The sequence below is a fragment of the Nasonia vitripennis genome, chromosome 2 (genome assembly GCF_009193385.2).
Source record: "Nasonia vitripennis strain AsymCx chromosome 2, Nvit_psr_1.1, whole genome shotgun sequence".
Classification (NCBI taxonomy): Eukaryota; Metazoa; Arthropoda; class Insecta; order Hymenoptera; family Pteromalidae; genus Nasonia; species Nasonia vitripennis.
Window position 1 is genome coordinate 32,475,994 of NC_045758.1, and position 17,144 is coordinate 32,493,137.

The 17,144-nt window shown below is 43.9% G+C and overlaps 2 protein-coding genes across 5 annotated transcripts; both read left to right on the top strand.

Moving 5' to 3' along the window:
- The first annotated feature begins 126 nt into the window (after nucleotides 1-126).
- Gr7 (gustatory receptor 7) lies at nucleotides 127-14,289 on the top strand. 4 transcript variants are annotated; one of them, XR_004226766.2, is made up of 8 exons: nucleotides 5,507-5,968; nucleotides 6,556-7,006; nucleotides 7,348-7,493; nucleotides 8,988-9,271; nucleotides 9,340-9,408; nucleotides 9,497-9,592; nucleotides 10,349-10,523; nucleotides 13,641-14,289. XR_004226766.2 is itself a non-coding variant. In XM_031924097.2 (7 exons), the coding sequence occupies exons 2-7, from the start codon at nucleotides 6,567-6,569 to the stop codon at nucleotides 10,397-10,399; spliced, it is 1,086 nt and encodes a 361-aa protein (XP_031779957.1). In that variant the 5' UTR covers nucleotides 5,507-5,968; nucleotides 6,556-6,566; the 3' UTR covers nucleotides 10,400-12,846. The 4 variants fall into 4 exon arrangements, 3 of the variants coding, with proteins under 3 accessions (XP_031779956.1, NP_001177426.1, XP_031779957.1); XM_031924097.2 differs by lacking the exon at nucleotides 13,641-14,289 and having other exon boundaries at nucleotides 10,349-12,846; NM_001190497.1 differs by lacking the exons at nucleotides 6,556-7,006; nucleotides 7,348-7,493; nucleotides 8,988-9,271; ... (2 more) ...; nucleotides 10,349-10,523; nucleotides 13,641-14,289 and adding exons at nucleotides 1,453-1,890; nucleotides 2,142-2,385; nucleotides 2,567-2,865; nucleotides 3,826-3,906; nucleotides 4,569-4,664 and having other exon boundaries at nucleotides 5,452-5,508.
- On the top strand, nucleotides 6,567-10,399 carry Gr10 (gustatory receptor 10). The gene is made up of 6 exons (NM_001190507.1): nucleotides 6,567-7,006; nucleotides 7,348-7,493; nucleotides 8,985-9,271; nucleotides 9,340-9,408; nucleotides 9,497-9,592; nucleotides 10,349-10,399. Exons 1-6 carry the CDS (start codon nucleotides 6,567-6,569, stop codon nucleotides 10,397-10,399), a joined length of 1,089 nt encoding a protein of 362 aa, NP_001177436.1.
- Nucleotides 14,290-17,144: the final 2,855 nt, after the last annotated feature.

Sequence of the window (17,144 nt, forward strand, 5' to 3'; positions counted from 1 at the left end):
CTCCCGAGTTTCGGTGTAAACGCTGTTTTCGTTCGGCTTCGCTATAATGTAAGTTGTTCGGAATTGTTAATTAATTTTATGACTTATATTCAAATAACAATCTGTATCACGCGGAACATTTTCAAAATACTCGCAATCAATGCAGCCGTAATCTCGTAGTTGCAAAAAGTTTTTAGAGCGACATATGGCGGCTTTCAACAATCGCGATAAGATCGGAAATCGTTAAGAACGCGCATTTGTTTTCGAGCATTCTCATAGTCGCAAAGAGCGACCGAGTGAACGTAGGTATAACATATTGTTTAATCATGCAGCTCTGCTTCGGCGCATAAATTACGCACATCGAGTTTACGGCAGTATAGGCGCGCAGAAGGTATAAGATTTCGCTTAAATTATCGATGGGCAAATAACGGTAGTCTAGAGAAGAAATGTTAACGAAAAGTGAAGGATAACGTTGGCGTCGAATGCGAATGACTCAGCATCGATAAGGCGACACTCGCCCCGTAGTCTGAGGGTAAGCCATGAGCGGTTCATCGAAAAAAATAAGGGGAGACAGATGGGTGTCGATTAGAATGTTGTTAGCTGCGCGTATACGTTATATACCGATGTTTTTCTGTTGTCGTTTTTTTCGGGCTTTGTTTGTGCACGTTTTCGTAATTGACGTTTACGAGCCGCGCGTGAATTGAACGACTGCGTAGTATCGGTCGAGGTTCTTTTTTCCCATCGACTCGAAAAGTCGTATAGAGAGTCTCTGAACATTTTTCTGAACTAAGTCGTGTACCGCAAGCAGACCCTATTGTAAACACGAATACGCTGTTGTGCAGTTTCTCGGTAACTTTCTTTGTGCTAAATTACAAAAGGTCCTTATTATCGCAAAGTATCGTCAACGGAACAAGAAAGAGCAGCGCGCGTGCTGCACTCCGGACATTTTAAAAATCTAGCGTAAAAGCATCGAGTATATAAAAATCAGCAGATCCAACTTTAACGCTCTCGACCCACTTTCTCAAAACTTTGCGAAGAGAAGCCGCAGCCCTGAAAAAATTCCGACTTGTTTTCCTTGCGCCCCTATCTACTCGTATATTTTCAACCGCCTCGTAACTTTGACGCCGGTCGTCATTACGTAAATCGCTTTCCGAAGCTCGCGGTGCAATAACAGAATGCGATCAGTAATTACGCCTACCCTCCGGATCTATCGGGCGATAAGTTTAAGCGTCGCTGCAGATTATTCGTTATTATTGATTCGTATAGCGCGACGCTTAGCGGACGACGTCTCGATCAGTCCGGTGCAAAAGCTCGATTCGAACGTACACGAAAATCAGAAAATCACTCAGGCCGATTTTTTTTCCTTCTCTGGGAGATGTCCGGTGACAGATTTTATCTCGAGCATGTGCGTGTCTTTTTCAAGTGTGTAAATTTCTTTTCTGCCCGGGAATTGATCGTTTCACCGCGGACACGATGAAGAGGACAGCGAAACAGAGTGATTCAAAGTTCCAGGTGAACTTTTCGCTTCCGCCGCTTCGGAAAGCGAGTTACGCCAAAAACTCGTCCAGCGGCAGCTCACCGAGCTCGTCGATCCAGGACATCCGTCCAACCTTCCTCATAGCTCGAGTCTTCGGTTTGGCGCCCTACGCGATAACCAACTCCAGCATCAACGTTTCCAAGCGCGGCATACTGTACTCGGTGCCTTGGTTGGGCTTCTATCTCTACGCTCTGTACAACCGTTTGAACTTGTACACCCACAGCGATCTCGAAACGAAATTCCGGATACTCTCGGTCACCAGGACGGCTCTGGCCGTCATTGCACTTCTCGTGGATTTGGTCGTCTGCACTTTCAGGGATGATAGGTTCCAGAACGCGCTCGACTGCGTGAGGAAGTACGACCTGGCTGTCAAGGTACGTCGATATTTTATAATTTTCTCAATTTCGTGCGTTTGTTTGCTGTATCGAGGAAAATTCTGTTTGTGGGCAAATATTTGACGGACCGGCGAATAACAAACTCCTTATTGGGATTTCAAAACACGCGGGGGGGGGGGGGGGATGATGTTTAAAGGCTGTGATGAAATTGGGGATTGTATCGGGAATATTATACTTGTTTGAGGCATTTCACGATCGATGGCATAATAAAGACACGACGTTATCCTCAGTACGACGTGGAGACGAACGCGAGGCTGATGAGGATACACAGCTGGACCATTTACAGTTTCATGATCACCTACTATCTGGCGATCGGTTGGTTCACCTACGTCGACGAGCCCTACGAGGGTGTAATGGCAGCAGTTATCTACGTCTATCTCTACCTGCCGCTATCCATCGCCGTCATGAAGTTCGTCGCGCTTATCACCTCGATATTGCTGAGGTTTCGACATCTGCATCGGATGCTGCTTCCAGGTTTTACAACGCTGCTATGAAATTTTATTTAATCTTAAAGCACAGAGCGTCTAAATAAAAGAGTTTCTCTCTCTCTTTCCAAGCTTTGACTACGCCAACTGAATGAAACTTTTCCATTTTACTTCAGCTCAAACACTTTCGACTTTCCGAAGTGCATATTTTCACCGCAAATTTCCCTCAGGCTTCCTCTCGATTATGATGGAGCTGGACAGCGAGCCGAAACGACTTCATCTACGCGACGTGTGTTGGCTGCACAGCTGTCTATGCGCCGCGGCGGCGAACGTCAACTCGCTTTATTCGCTGCAGTTGATGCTCTGGTTCGCCAATCTGACGTTCAACACGATCTCAAGGATTAACGACTTTGGTCAGCCGCAAAATAGCATCGACGCTTTCAAGCTCGCCAGAGACGCTGGCCTTGTGCTCATTTTCGTCACGTTGGTCTTCTTCATCGCCGGAGTTTGCCACGTTACTTCGACGCAGGTATACGAGCTTTTTCCCCTTCGTATATTTTACAATGTTTATATTCTTGAAGTTTTAACGAACAGCTGCGAGTCGTCTCTGCACTTTTCACGGACGAACGGAACGTTGGAAGATACAGGCAAAAACTTTGAAAAATCAAGCTCGGCCTCGGAAAAGCACGATTTTAAAGTGAAAGCGCATCGACGCGTGTCCGGATGATGAAATAATTTTCGGTCTCTCGCGAATGAATAAATCAGCTGGTATATTTATTTAAACCCTCGCGATAAAGCGAACAATAAATTCTCGAAGCCCGACCGCGACATGAAGGAGCACCGACAATCAGCATCGGTTTCACGCTCGGGCAAATCCAGAAAATTGATATTCGCTCTCGGATTTGTGAACGCGTATATATATATATATCCGGAACGGCGCGAATGAGGAGGAAAAATTTTCACGGCCGGTTTGGCGCGTACGGTCGGACCGAAAGTATATGAGAAATGTCTCGCGTCGAAAAAAGAGTATAGGCAGGCTCGAAGATGAAAAAAAAAGGCAAGGAATCGGATGAAATATCGAAGCGTAATAAAAGCAGGATTCGCTTGCCCTGATTTTCTTTCATTCTTTTGTTTTTTTCACTATACCTGTACTGCTGTACAAAAGGCGATCGATATGCGCACCTCGGAATTCGAAAAGCTTTGCGTAATTACGATGGTCAAGATAATAATAACAACTCGTGGGTTATCCACACGTGTGCCGTTTATTACCGCTGGTTATTACACTTTCCGCAGCGATGCCGCAATAACGAACTTTTTACAGCGCAAAAGCGCTTTTAGCACAAGCAATGAGTATTTAAAAAGTCTAGTCGCCCGACTGACGCTTCGTCCGCCCGCGTTTACGCAGTCACTTTGTAATTGCCGAAAGCAGAGGCAGAGAGAAAAAAAAAATGCTTTTCTAAGCCAACCTGCGATGACTCTGTGTTCGCAGGCCAACAAAGTCGGAGCCGTCGTCTTCTCGCCGGGCTCTAGGTACTTTCGCTCACGCGTCGTGGATCATCAGGACAAAGAGGTGAGCGGAGACACAATGATCATTTTTTACTCGAGCTTTTTGTGCAGTCGCGCATAACGTTTTCATCTCTCGGTGACAGCGGTGGGATGTTCCGGGGTTCATCAAACTCGAATTTGCTGCATTGCGGTCGTTATTTATATATTTGTTTTATTTCACAAAGGTATCGGAGCTCCGACGCCTACGCGGAGTCATAATAAAACGGGGGGTGTATATGAGTTTCTTTTATTGAGTATAAGGCGTCGCGCGTCGACGACGAAAATTCATAATGGCTTAGAAGGCTCGAGACAGAAAAGAGGCCGAGAGCTGTATCAAGATAATTCTCGCACCTCGAGATTTATCAACAGAGGCCAGTTACTCGTGTTCGACTTGATGAAGTGCGCCTCCGTTTGACCAAAGCGGCGCGAGCGGTAAATCCTGCGGCAGACTCGACTTCCCCCCGCGCATATATTTATATGTAATACCGACGTGGCATTAAACTCGCATCACATTTTTCCAAGCGGTCGAGAGCTAGAGCTTTGTGGAACTCGAAAAACTGGGTTGCCCGCGCGGGGAGAAATAATAATCTGCAGCTTTGAGATTGGAAAGCACGTGGAAAACAGAGTTTTTGCCATGAGAACACAATTTTGCAGCTTTAACGCGGCTTGACTTATTCTGATTTTCAGGACAAGTTCTACATCGGACAATACTTCGCGCTGCACCCATTACACTTTAGCGCGGCTTCTGGATTCTTCCAAATTAATCTGTCCCTTTTGCTGAAGGTAAGAACTCGACGACGACGACGACGACCTGCTTCTGAGAGCTCAGAGCAGATCTTTTGTCAAACGGGCTTTGATGTGGGAGAATGGAATGTAATTTCTTTATGCGCTGGCTGCCTGCTGTCCTCGGAAATTTCGTTTATTCTACCTGAGAATTTAGTGTGTACATTCTATATTGTTAAATTATGTTGTTAATCGGAGTTTTCTGTTTTTTTTTTAAACAGTAGAAATTAGATTAAAACTTTCATTCGCAATCAGTGTCTGTTATAAATTAACTTTTTACTCTCGCGTGAAAGTGACCCTGCGATTCATGCATAGAAAAAATTAATTCGTTATCGTACAAATATCATATTTTTCGCTAAAAGAAGGTTATCGGTTGAAATTCACAATTTTATCTTCTACAAAAAAATATTTTATTGTTACTGCGTCCACGAACAAAGCTCTTTTAATGAAACCCTCAATTTACTGATAATTGTATAAACGAAGCTTCAATACACCGATATGTGTACTGAATATCAACAGAGATATTGATATTGAACATTACTTATTTACCTTCGAAATAAAGGCAAATAAATACGTTCGATTCGCAAGCTGGCGGTATCATGATATTGAACACATCGAAGTCATATGCATACGAAGCGTAGTATTTACAAATGGATTGTTAGTAGCAGCCAGGGATTACTTACTAATCGAATATAGTTTAACCCAATAAACAAAACAACCAGGCAAAAAATCGCCGATAAAAAAAAAATCCAACGACTCACGCATCTGCCATTTCTTCAAACCGCAGATAGCCGGAGCCATGACCACGTACCTCGTCATCCTGAAGTCGCCGTCGAATTGCTGATCCCTTAGCGCCACTTTGAAAATAGCCGCTGAAGTGCAAACCTCACTCCTCACCGCACAGGACTTCGTCGCCGATATCGATCGCCGTCGCAAGATGTTTGCCGAGTCCAAAAAAAGCACTCATTACTCGTGCCTTCGATGCTATCGCATCATCTGTGTACACACGTTGGAAAAGAACCTTTGACTTTTGCTTCTCGAGTAGTCGAGGTCTTGGTTTCGTCGGCCAGTTTTCAATTAGCTTTTTCTCGTCGACCAATTGTGCGCGGGCTTGTATTTTGCCGAATTTTTTCCCTCTCGCAAGAGGCTGCGAAATTCGAGTCGTCGAGAAGATTTGTAAAACTTTTGATTATCTTGTAAACAAACTCGTCTTTACTGTATAATTATAATCAGATATTCGGAGGAAGATGCATTATCGTAGCGGCCGTAATGCAGGATCAACGCCAGTCTGAATTCCCGCTGATGTAAGTCGAATCGCATATACGTAACGCGCTTTATTCAGCGATTCCGAGAATTAATCTTTCAGAATTCCCGCACAGCTCGGTCACTTACTTTGTTTCCCGGAGCCGGCTTATTTATGCATTATTTAGCCGACGCTGGAACTTCCTCGGAAAGAAAACGAAATCATCGCTCGAATCGAAGCTATATACACTTCCGCGCATTATTTTCCTTCTTTCGAATGAGCGTATACTCGGCTGAATTCGAAGCGGGGCTTTTTGTGCCTTCCACGCCGGGATGTATTCGAAAAGCTGGGAGGTATAAAACAATAATATAATCATCGCTCCGCCTTTTCGAAATCAATCGATCGAGCAGTTCGTTTTCTTTGACGCAAATTTCTCTCTTTCCGGAGCGGCTGATATTCGTACGTAATCTGCGAAGCAGATAAGAGAAACGGGCAAGAAAATCACGATGTCCGCCTGTCTGACCAAACTCGGGCGCAATCTACTTAACCCCTAGGAAGAAATACTCACCCGTTGGTTAATTAGGTCGACGTGAACAAATTTTCCACTAATCAACAGTACTAAAGCCGCTTACGCGTCTGCGTTCACAGGCGGCGGCATAATGGTGAACCTCTCGGACATAAAGCCGCTCTTCTACGCGGCCCGTTTCTTCGGCTGCGCGCCTCACCGTGTGACCGACAGCGACGTCCTCCTGACCACCTCCGGGTTGATTTACTCCGGCATCTGGGCTCTGGGCTTCGTCTGCTGCTGCTGCTACGGTCTACGTCTCATCTGTGCCGGGGTGTACACCGGCGAGCGCAACATGCTCGCTTTGACCGCTGTGAGGACACTCCTGGCCTACGTCTGCTTCTTAGCCGACGACGCGTTGACTATGCGCTGGAACGAGAGGCTCCGATCGGCTCTTCTGCAGCTCAGGAATTTCGACGTGGCCGTCAGTTACGGACGGAAGCGTTCGGTCAATTGGAAGCTCAGATGCTGCTGTTGGATGCTCGTTGGGACGATCATCGCTTACTGGATCGGCGTGGGATACGTTACCTACAAGTGAGCTTTTGAAAATGTGAAATTCTTTCGAATCGACTCTGCACTCGTTAATATGCACGAGCAAATCGCGCGCGCTCGGTGCTTTTCGAAATTCAAACTTTTCGAATTCCTGCGAGCAAATAAAAACGTTTAACAAAGTTCGAGGGTCAATCTAGCTGGTGTGCCTCTGAAATTGAAAAATCTCGAAAAATTTCTTTTCCGTTATCCATTCACCCGCATGACGCGTAACGCGAGTCGAGCTTTTCGACGCATCCCTCGCGGTGAAAGCAATCCATAGAGGAAGCTCTGCGTAGAGAAACGCTGATGCCGGCGTGATTTTTTTTTTTTCATTCTCTCCGCAGATGCGAGATGACCAATCCTCTCTTCAATGCGATCACGTATGTCATAGCCAACGCGGCCATCTCCATGCAGCTGATTAAATTCGCCGGACTGCTGATCCTGCTGCGCCAGCGCTTCCGATATCTCCGCGAGTTACTGCCGCTCGAAGGTGAGATTCTGCTGCAGCTCGTGTGTAGATACAAACATTTGGTGTATAGCGTTATATATTCGTATAAGCTTCTCTTTGCGTTTTATCTGGGCTGCGCGAAAAGTGAAACGTTATTAGTCGGTCGAGCTGGTATAGTATCGGCTGAGCAAACGTCGATCTTATCACATATCTTCCTGCGCACACAAAGCTCGAGAGGGAATTGTTGATTTACGCCCTGTTACGGAGTTCGACTCGCGCCTGACCTACATCTCGCACGTACTTTTATCTTCGATCGCCGATGCGTCAAGTGAATACGCGTTTCCTCGCTGTAAATTTCGGAATATCGTCATTTTCCCGAGGAACGTTCGAACGTTTACACTGAAAACTCAATCGTGAACTCGATAGAATATACTTTCGTTTGACGTACAGAACGATGAATAATTATAGAATTACACCACCTACTCTCGGCGCGGACGGCTAAAAATCACGGCGCAGCTCGATCAAGCGGACATTTTTTGATTAGCCGGTGCGCGGAATATAATTACTCGTCCTAACGCTCGAGCGGAGCTGGCTGGGCTTCTTGCATAATCCGAGGCAATTAAACAGCTCTGGTGTAAAATTACGCGAAATTACAACTTGATCGCATTAGCACAACCAGGGCTTACAGGAATCATACTCCCCGTGAAAATTGTCCTGAACCTTGATCCACATCCTGTTCTCTCTGTAATTTCATCACGACGACCTCCTATAAGAAAGATTCTCCAGTCTATACGCGTATACGTTACTCTGAGAGAAGACGAGGAGCATAACAACGATGCTCGCGAGCATGCGGGCAAAAATAGATCCCATACACGACTTCACTCGTATATAGTTGACTCGAAGACGAACGAGCTGTCTGCGCGCGCGAATTGCTGACGTGATTTAGAGCCGCTCGCGCGGGGGGTTGGGAGAAATTGAGAAACTTGTCCCGCGCGCGCGCGCGCGCGTATGCGGTACGTGTTTATTTATTTATACTCCTATGGCAGAGAGGATTGGGACGGGTACCAGATGCAGCTGGAAGTGATTTTTTTTTTTTTTTTTGGAAAGTTGGTCTTGCACTAGTGGATGAAGATTTATTCATTCGTTGCATACACTCTCTACGTTCAAAATTATCGCGGTACCTTTTGACGAAAAATAAAAACAAATATTACAATCCGATGCAGATACGAGTTGGAAAAATTTTCACGCGTATAAGCGCGATGATAGAACAGAAGCTTATAATAACGCGCGGCAACATTCTTATACCCATGCTCCTCTCAACTTTGCCCCGCGCAATAACAAAGCGAACTTTTAAGCGTCCCGAGCGACCAGCTACATTCCCCCGAGACATCTCTCCGCGCAATATACCCCCAGCCCCGGCATCTTCTTATACGTACAGCTCTCAGCATTAGCCCAAACAGTATAGCGCAATGTGTGTGTGTGTGTGTGTGTGTGTGTGTGTGTGTGTGTGTGTTCACATCGCGTCTTTGTCAGCAGCGCATCCCAACTCGGCTCGTCGAGCAATACAGCTGCAGGACATCTGGTGGCTTCATTGTTCCTTGGCAAACGCCGCCGAGACGATAAACTCCTGCTACTCGCTCCAACTGCTGCTCTGGATCTTCACTATGTGGCTCAACGCGCTCTCCAGGATTTACGCGATGAACGAGACGCTAGTGGACAGTGGTCAGTTTTTGCTGATGCTCAGGGAGTCGCTCCTCGTCACCGCTTGTATCGGGAATCTCATGCTCATAGCTCTGGCCTGCCATTACACCGCTCGAGAGGTGAGTGCCTTTTTTTTTTACTTTTTTTTTCATGGGCATTGGAATTTACTCGTTCGACTCGATTAAAGGCCAACAGCGTCGGGAGAGCCGCGTTCGCGCCGCAAACGAGCTTTTCCCGGAAGCGCAGTCTCTTGGAGGTGAGCAAACTAGGATGGATATTTCACTTTCTCTCTCTCTCTCTCTCTCGACACACTGTTCGCCTTTACGAACCGTTTCCAATTCCAGCACAGCCTCGAGGTCGGCGTGTATTTCAGTCTACGGCAACTGCACTTCTCCGCCGCAGGTGGTTTCATACAGGTCGATTTGCCCCTGCTTCTGTCCGTAAGTTTCTTTATAAATGGATTTTCTTCCGCGAAAGTCTTTTGTTTGGCTCTACTTTTTTTTCGAAACTACGAACGAGAGCCGGCGAGATATAGATTAAAACGCGTCTCGCGATAAATCTTCGCTGCCGTATAGCACACGATGATTCGGTCAAGATTATAGTTTCTCTTTTTTCTGCGCGAACTTTAATCTCGAATTTTTCTCTCCGACAGGCGCACTTTTTCATATCTCTGTGTCGACGGGCCACGGATTTTCCTTGAAATGTTGAAAAAACACACACAAATACATGTCTATATTATTTATTATCCGAAGCTTTCAGGTGGAGTCGAAAGTTTACATTTTGACACATTTTTCGTTCGCCGCGTGTGTTTGCATTCGAAGCTCATAAAGCTCTTTTTCGAAAAATAAGTGTGCGAATATTTGATAAGTTTGTTTTTCTCAAAACAGAATTTCCATCAGCATTTTTAAAAACTCGCTACTGCTAGTAATTCGAACTATTCAAATTTCCAATTATCGTGGAACATCATGCAATGTATATTCGGTAAAGCTGTTCTCGCATCTCACGCGGTATAGCTCATGCGTATACTCGTTATAACATTTCGCGAAAATTAATACCCCACTGCACGCTCGTTATTCCGTATTTTCTAAGTCTTACGCGACGGAACTACATATATAGTTATGTGTTCCCACAAGCCATCATTATTTTAAATAGCCTCGACTAAATAGCCCAGTATAATTACTCGCTCTCCTGCACAGATCGCCGGCGCCATGACGACCTATCTCGTGGTTCTGCACAACAACTCCTAGTCTACGCGCACACGTCGACGAGAATGAAAAATCCAGCGGATATCCAGCGCAATTTTCCCCAAGCGTGTGCACATCTCTCCAGTTGCATATTTTATCAGGACCACCGCGACGTCTATTATTCAAGGTTGCGCCCATATGTGTCTGTATATTATAACATCGGAGCGCACAATATAAGCAGCTCAGCCGAGCTTGAGGGAAATGGCTCTCGATTTATGTGCATCGGCGGCTTTTCTACCTCATAATGCCGCGATTATGTTGCAGCGCGGAAAGGGAGGGAGAGAGAGAGAGAGAGAGAGAGGAAGCGTAAGTTTCGCGATAAGACGTACTTTGCGGCGCGATGATGGAATTTCGGTGTGTTTTGATATTTATAGAGGCGGAAGGTGCGGCTGAGCGTTTCTCTGCTGCTGCTGGGTTGCCGGTAATTGTTCTATGAATATTTACGATTTTGAGGGAAAACGCGGTGAGACACTACACAATGTGTATCGCGAAGTTGAAAAATTTTGTACGAGATTGTAGAAAATGTGTGTGCGTTAGTAATGTTATATCGAAGCTCGAAGCTGTTACGTCGGGTTGTTAGATGCACTGATGCGGTGCGATTGGCAGCTTATTGCAATCAATTTATGCCGCAAGAATAAATTGAAGCTCAAAGCTATACTCAACGTCGATGTCTGATCTGAAATGAAGCTGTTTCGTAATGAGCGCAAACTTACCATTTCCCATATCGAAGCTTCGCTGTAATTGTTCATTATCGTCCCGAGAAGTTCGTTAATTAGCATAACGGTACAAATCGGCATCGCTTCATTTGTCTTGGTCATCGTGTGGACCTGTGTCAAACACCTAATGCCGAAGCATAATCGCACAAAATCAAAGGCCCGTATATACACAACTCTCTCGCACCTATGATTATTCTCCGAAAAGTTTATCCAACCCATTGATCTAGAAACAATTGCCGATCAATCATGTATAACCGTCGGAAAAAATTCCATCAAATATTTCCGAACAATGCTCATCAGTGGAATAAAAGCTCCGAATCTTGGCAATAAAAAACTGTCTTTCCCCGACAGTTTCATCGTTTTTTTTTCCCTCTCTCTCTCTCTCTCTCTCTCTCTCTCTGTCTCTATATTTATTGCGGATAAGGCGACGAGGCTCCTAACGCAATATGACAGATTGACTCTCTGCCTCGCGCGGCCGTACTTTAACGCCGTAATTGAATACCCCTTGATATATCTCTGGTTCGCGCGTCCTTTCAAAGCGTTCGCTCTCTCGTCTGAGCAAATCCGGAGCTTTTTGCTCCTAACGCGTTGTTGCGCTCGCATCTGCAGCTGTCGTTTTATGCACACACATACACACAGACGAGGTGAAGCGCCAAGGTCGGCTATTCTACTGGGCTAAGTGTAAAACGAGCACGTCAACTGTGTTCGAATTCGAATAAAAGCTCGTCCGGTTTCGAATCGGTTTTAGCTCTCGTTAAAATTGACTCGTACACTGCTGCTACATCGCGTTCGTTATAGTTAATAGCCATAAAGAAAAAGGCCGCTAATGAATACAATCCACAAGCACTTCAAATTAGTCGTTCAAAAGCTCACGTACACCCACGCGGTACCAGCTGACTCGCTCTATATATCGCGCACGATGAAACCCATTAGAGGATTGAATTTCCTCGTGCCGCGGCGATAATAAGCCGGCGCGTCAGAAGCAGAAGGCCGTTTCACCTCAACTCGAGCTCAAGACACACAAGCTGCGGACTCTCCCTCTCTCCACGTGTCCACCTTCGAGCATCGTCATCGATCAAGTGAGTCTTAGTTTCTTCCCTGCTCGCGCTCGGGATTAGCACGAGGAAAGGGTGTCGTTCGGCTTTTTATCCCGATTGCGATAAATAAGAGAAGAGGAGGAGGAAGAAAAAAGAAGCAGCTAAGGCGGTCGGCTGATGCGATAAGAGAGAAAAAAAAAACAACGAACGCGCCGAGCCGGGGAGTTTTATTTCAACGAGTGGAGAGAGATTCAGGACGTCATTAGGGCAGATTGAATTCTTCCTCGTATAATGAAATGGCATGTGCTCGCCGCGCGGGTTTGTGCGCGATGATACGGCTGAAAACAGCGTTGCTTGTAATCTTGTCGACATTGATGGCGCATTGTTTCTTTGGCGGGCATAGTGTAAAAATGCTTTTTATCGGGATTCGGTCGGGCCGGCGAATTTGACGATATGAAAAGCTGATGGAGATAGAGAGAGAGAGAGAGAGAAGCGTGAAACTTTTTTCGATACGTGCTGTATAGGAAGCTCAATTTCAGAATGTAATCAATGTGCAAATTCTGTCGTCGAGAGATGACGAAAACGATAGGCAAAACCGAGCATAGTTTTGCTTCCTCCTAGAGGAAGCTTTGTAATAGTAAAATTTTGAGTTTCGTCAAAACTTCTAGAAAATACTTTTTGGTGTGTTAGAAGTTCAAATCACGTGTTTTTAGAAAATGTCCGTATGGATGTGTGCGTGTGTGTGTGTGTATATACCGTAATATTTCTCGAACTACTCGGTCAATATTAATAAAATTTTACATGCATATTTTTAGATTCTGAATTCGGGAAAAACATTTATTTTTTATTTTTCTACCTATTTTTATTATGGCCAATTTTTGATTTTTGAAAAACACTATTTTGCGTTTTTTCCAATCATCCCAAAACTGGAAAAAATTAGTTTTTTGTGCCTCGATTACAGTAAGTAGTACAGTTGTGTAAAACACAACAAGTAAAAAGGCTTTATTGCACTTGAGATTTTGGGAAAAAGTAGATATTTTATGTGTTTTGGCTAAGTTCATTGCGCAGCTTCCAAACCCCTATGGTTCTTAAGATATCAAGGTTTCAATTTTTTTTTGAAAATTGAAACGATTTTGTCGAGCGGTTCTCAAGTAAAGAGCTAAAACTAAAGGTGTCGTTGCACGTCGTTAAAGTCCCTCCCTATTAATTTATGTCAAAATGATATATATATATATATATATATATATATATATATATATATATATATATATATATATATATACACACACACACACATCAGTATGACATATAGTACATGAGTACTGCCATTCTTTGCGCAGATGGCTTGCTTAAACGCAGTAAAAATACTTTTTGGAAATATATTGAATTCAAATTATATTTCATTAAAATATGTTGTTTGTTTATTAAAACAATACATTTAACATTTTTTAATTATAATTTTAAACTTTTCGACGATTTCATCCGTTTCAGATCCACAAGATTTGGAACCTGATAATTGATTGATTTGGTATTCGGAGTTCTGATATACGACACTGTGTATGAATAATGCAAATGGTGAATCAACGTTCTAAAAGAAGTGGTGTAGAGTAAAAAAATAAAGTCTCAAGATATTCACTTGTTTTTTTTTTATTAGAAAAATAATAAAATATACATTTCTCTTGTGTTTATAATCTTTGTTGTACATAATACACTAGTTTGATTATTGAAAGTTTATCAATATGATTATGTATAATTAAAGAGGAATGGGAATGAGTCGTTAGGTTTTTGAAATAAGAAACACATCAATTTCGCGAAAAATTGAGCGGAAAAAAAGCAATTTGAGTCGTCACATAAAGTTTCATGACAATGAGAAACAAACATGCAGAACATGTGGTAAACAAGTGCGTAATCTATATAAACATGAGCAAGATGTGCACTCTTCTAAAAGGATGAGGTGCGAAGAGTGTAAAAAATATATAAGGAGTGGATCAATGAAACGGCACGTTGCTACTTGTGGTTCGGTTTGTACCATTTGTGATCGAAAATTTACGTCTAAGAGATATTTGACGCAACATATTAATCACAAACATTGACATATTGTAAAATATTAATAATACAATTGAAATATAAATAAAACTTTTCTTTTGTAGTTACCCTCTACTCAATTCCAACTTATTCAGATCCACAATATTTTGTATTATTTTTTAATTGCTCCTTCAGCAAAATAATCGAGATTGAAAATATTAAAAAAAAAGTATTAACATTGTATATTTAAATAATATTTTATCTATTGGTACTATAAATTTAGTTGGAGGAAGCTACGTGCCAATGAATTGGCAGCGGTTTTTTTAAATTGAAAAACGTACACACGAAGCTAAAACAAAGACGTATTAATAGATCGACAGAGTATCCCGATGCTCCGTCGAGTATCGGCCGTTAAAAACGCTTATGGACTCATAATAGAGCCTGGAAATGTGTGCCGAGCGAACTGATCGATGATGGCTATCGGGATAATTTGATTGCTCCGACGAGATATATAGAACATATATTGATACGCTCTATAATGAATGTCGCCCTGACGTGTAAATATACTTCTTTCCATACTACAGCTCTCGTGGATTCATTAATATTCATGCAAGCTCCGCAGCGGCTTAATATCTCACGGCTTTACATTAGTTGTTGTTTTCTAGACGGGAAAGTTCGCTATACGAAACAGATACATGCGCGGGAGGAAAAAGCGCGCGAAGCTCATTTCCCGTGTGTGCCATTGTTTAGCCTCGCATATAAAAGCAAATGGGTTTCAGAAGCCAAAAAAAGCAAGGCAAAAGACCGGGTCGACGTAAAAACGCCGTATAATTCATACCTGACTCGAAAACCGTATAACGAGAAAATACGCGTGTGTGCATCGCAAAAAATATCTACGGTTTAACAATAAGATTCTCGAAAAAAGGAAAAAACTTATTTTCAGGCCAATCTGTTGCGTATTAGGCGCGAGCTTTTATCCGCCGTCGCCGAAAGAGCCTTCGCTTAAAGCTCTCTTTGAACGCGCAGACGTAGGGCGCATTCGAGCTTTTTTGTTCGCGGAACGCATTTGCTCAAGAGGATCGCCGAGCGAATGGACGCTGCAGTCTCTATGTGTGAATGCGACACGCGTGGGTGTGCGTAAAAGCTCGACAATGACTGACAAAATTTTCTACACCTTCTCCGCGTACGTCAGCCGTAAAAAGTACCTCCGACGGCAATTTTCTCCGCGTACACTCTGGGGGTCAACGAAATTGTTCCCAGCGCATGTTTTCGCCATCTCAATGCGGAAGTCGCTCTAGCGCTTAAGAACTCTCGCTGTGCAATACGTCGCGCGCGTGCTTGATGTCGTTCGCCCCTGTACACGCCCACGCGCTTTTTTTCTCTAGATTTTTTTCTCTTTCTCTTGGTAATCGACGTGGACGGATCGCGGGCGAAACAAGCTTTTTTTCCCAAGCGACCAGGCTCCTGATGTACAATGGACCGGACAGCGATGACGGGGGCGTTTGTTTATCAAGTAGAGCTTAACGAGTTCGTTGATAAATGATAATGCGTGCGCGTCGCATGCAAAGCGCTAAACGCTAAACGTGTGGTGTGAGGACTTCTTTAGTTTTTCGTTTGAGCGATGCCCTTTTTATTTTTTTACAAATGATCGGGGAATGTGGGTCAGCGATGAGGGTTTAATTCGACGGGAAGATTAATGGTTCTCTCGGCTTTTTGGCAGCGAGCTGGTGCGTGGACGCGTATGTAAATATAGTACACCGGAGATTATACCTCATCTCGACTCTGCAGCTCGAGAGCTTTTTTAATAAAGAAACGAATTTCATCACCGAATACCTACTTCCAATCACTATTTGAAAGTACAATCCACGCATCATAGCACTGCTTCTATCGCTAAAAAAGCAAAACTCCATTCACCCGTGCGCTTGATAAACAAGCGTTCGAGAGCTTAACCGAGCTTTCACGGTTTTTTTATTCAAAGTGCACTCGACTCTTGGTGCATCGGGTCATCTCAGCTTTTGTGAAGTCGTCTGACTTTGTTCCCGGCTCAACTTTCAAAATGTGTATGTGTGTGATAACGGTATTATGTATCATTTCAGGGGTATATAGTTTCGCCCGTGGTCACTTTTCACTTTACAACTCGTACACGTGAACGGACAAGTCTCTGAAAAAATGTCTCTTCTTATTCTCGCATCAAGGCACGTATCCTGTTGCCGAGAAGAAGAGTCTTCCGACTTACCCATTCGTACGTGAGCAATGGTAAACTTCGTTTGACTCTCTCGCTGATTATTGAACCATCGGTTGCTTCACATTTACGAATTTTCGTGCAGCTTCGAGAGGAACGTCATTTCAAAATACTCCGCGTAATTTTCACACCTGGAAAATCGACGATGACTCTTCGAGTCACTGGAAGGTCAAGAGCTCGTGATGGATACGCGCGAGTTTCGAGAGAGAAAGTTAAAGGAGGTCGCCGAGGGACACGACGAGAGAGAGAGAAAAAAGGGACGGCCCCTCGTGTGTCGTTGGACGGCGCCGGCGGTGCTTATTATCGGCCTTACTTCTGTTCTATGCGGCGTATGGCTATATACATATGTGTGTCTGGAGAAATTCGAAGGGAGAGCTTTGAAATAAACATGAATGCCGATGTGGAATTTTCATTGCGCGGCTTTGACGTCCCGTGACTTTGCCCTCTCTCTCTCTCTCTCTCTCTCTCTCTCTCTCTCTCTCTCTCTCTGTAACGAAACGCGGGATGGCAGCTGCTGGCTCGAATCGAGTTTTTAAATCGCGCGGTACACTCTACGAGTGGCATACCTATGTGTTTTACTTTTAATATATGTAGAGTTGATGGAATATGATTTTTGCCGCGAAGAGGAACAAATATAAAATACGCGGAAATCGTAAAATTTTAAAATAACTGAACATATCACAAAGGTTTGTAAAATGAAGTAAAATCCGAAGTAATGCATCAAAGCG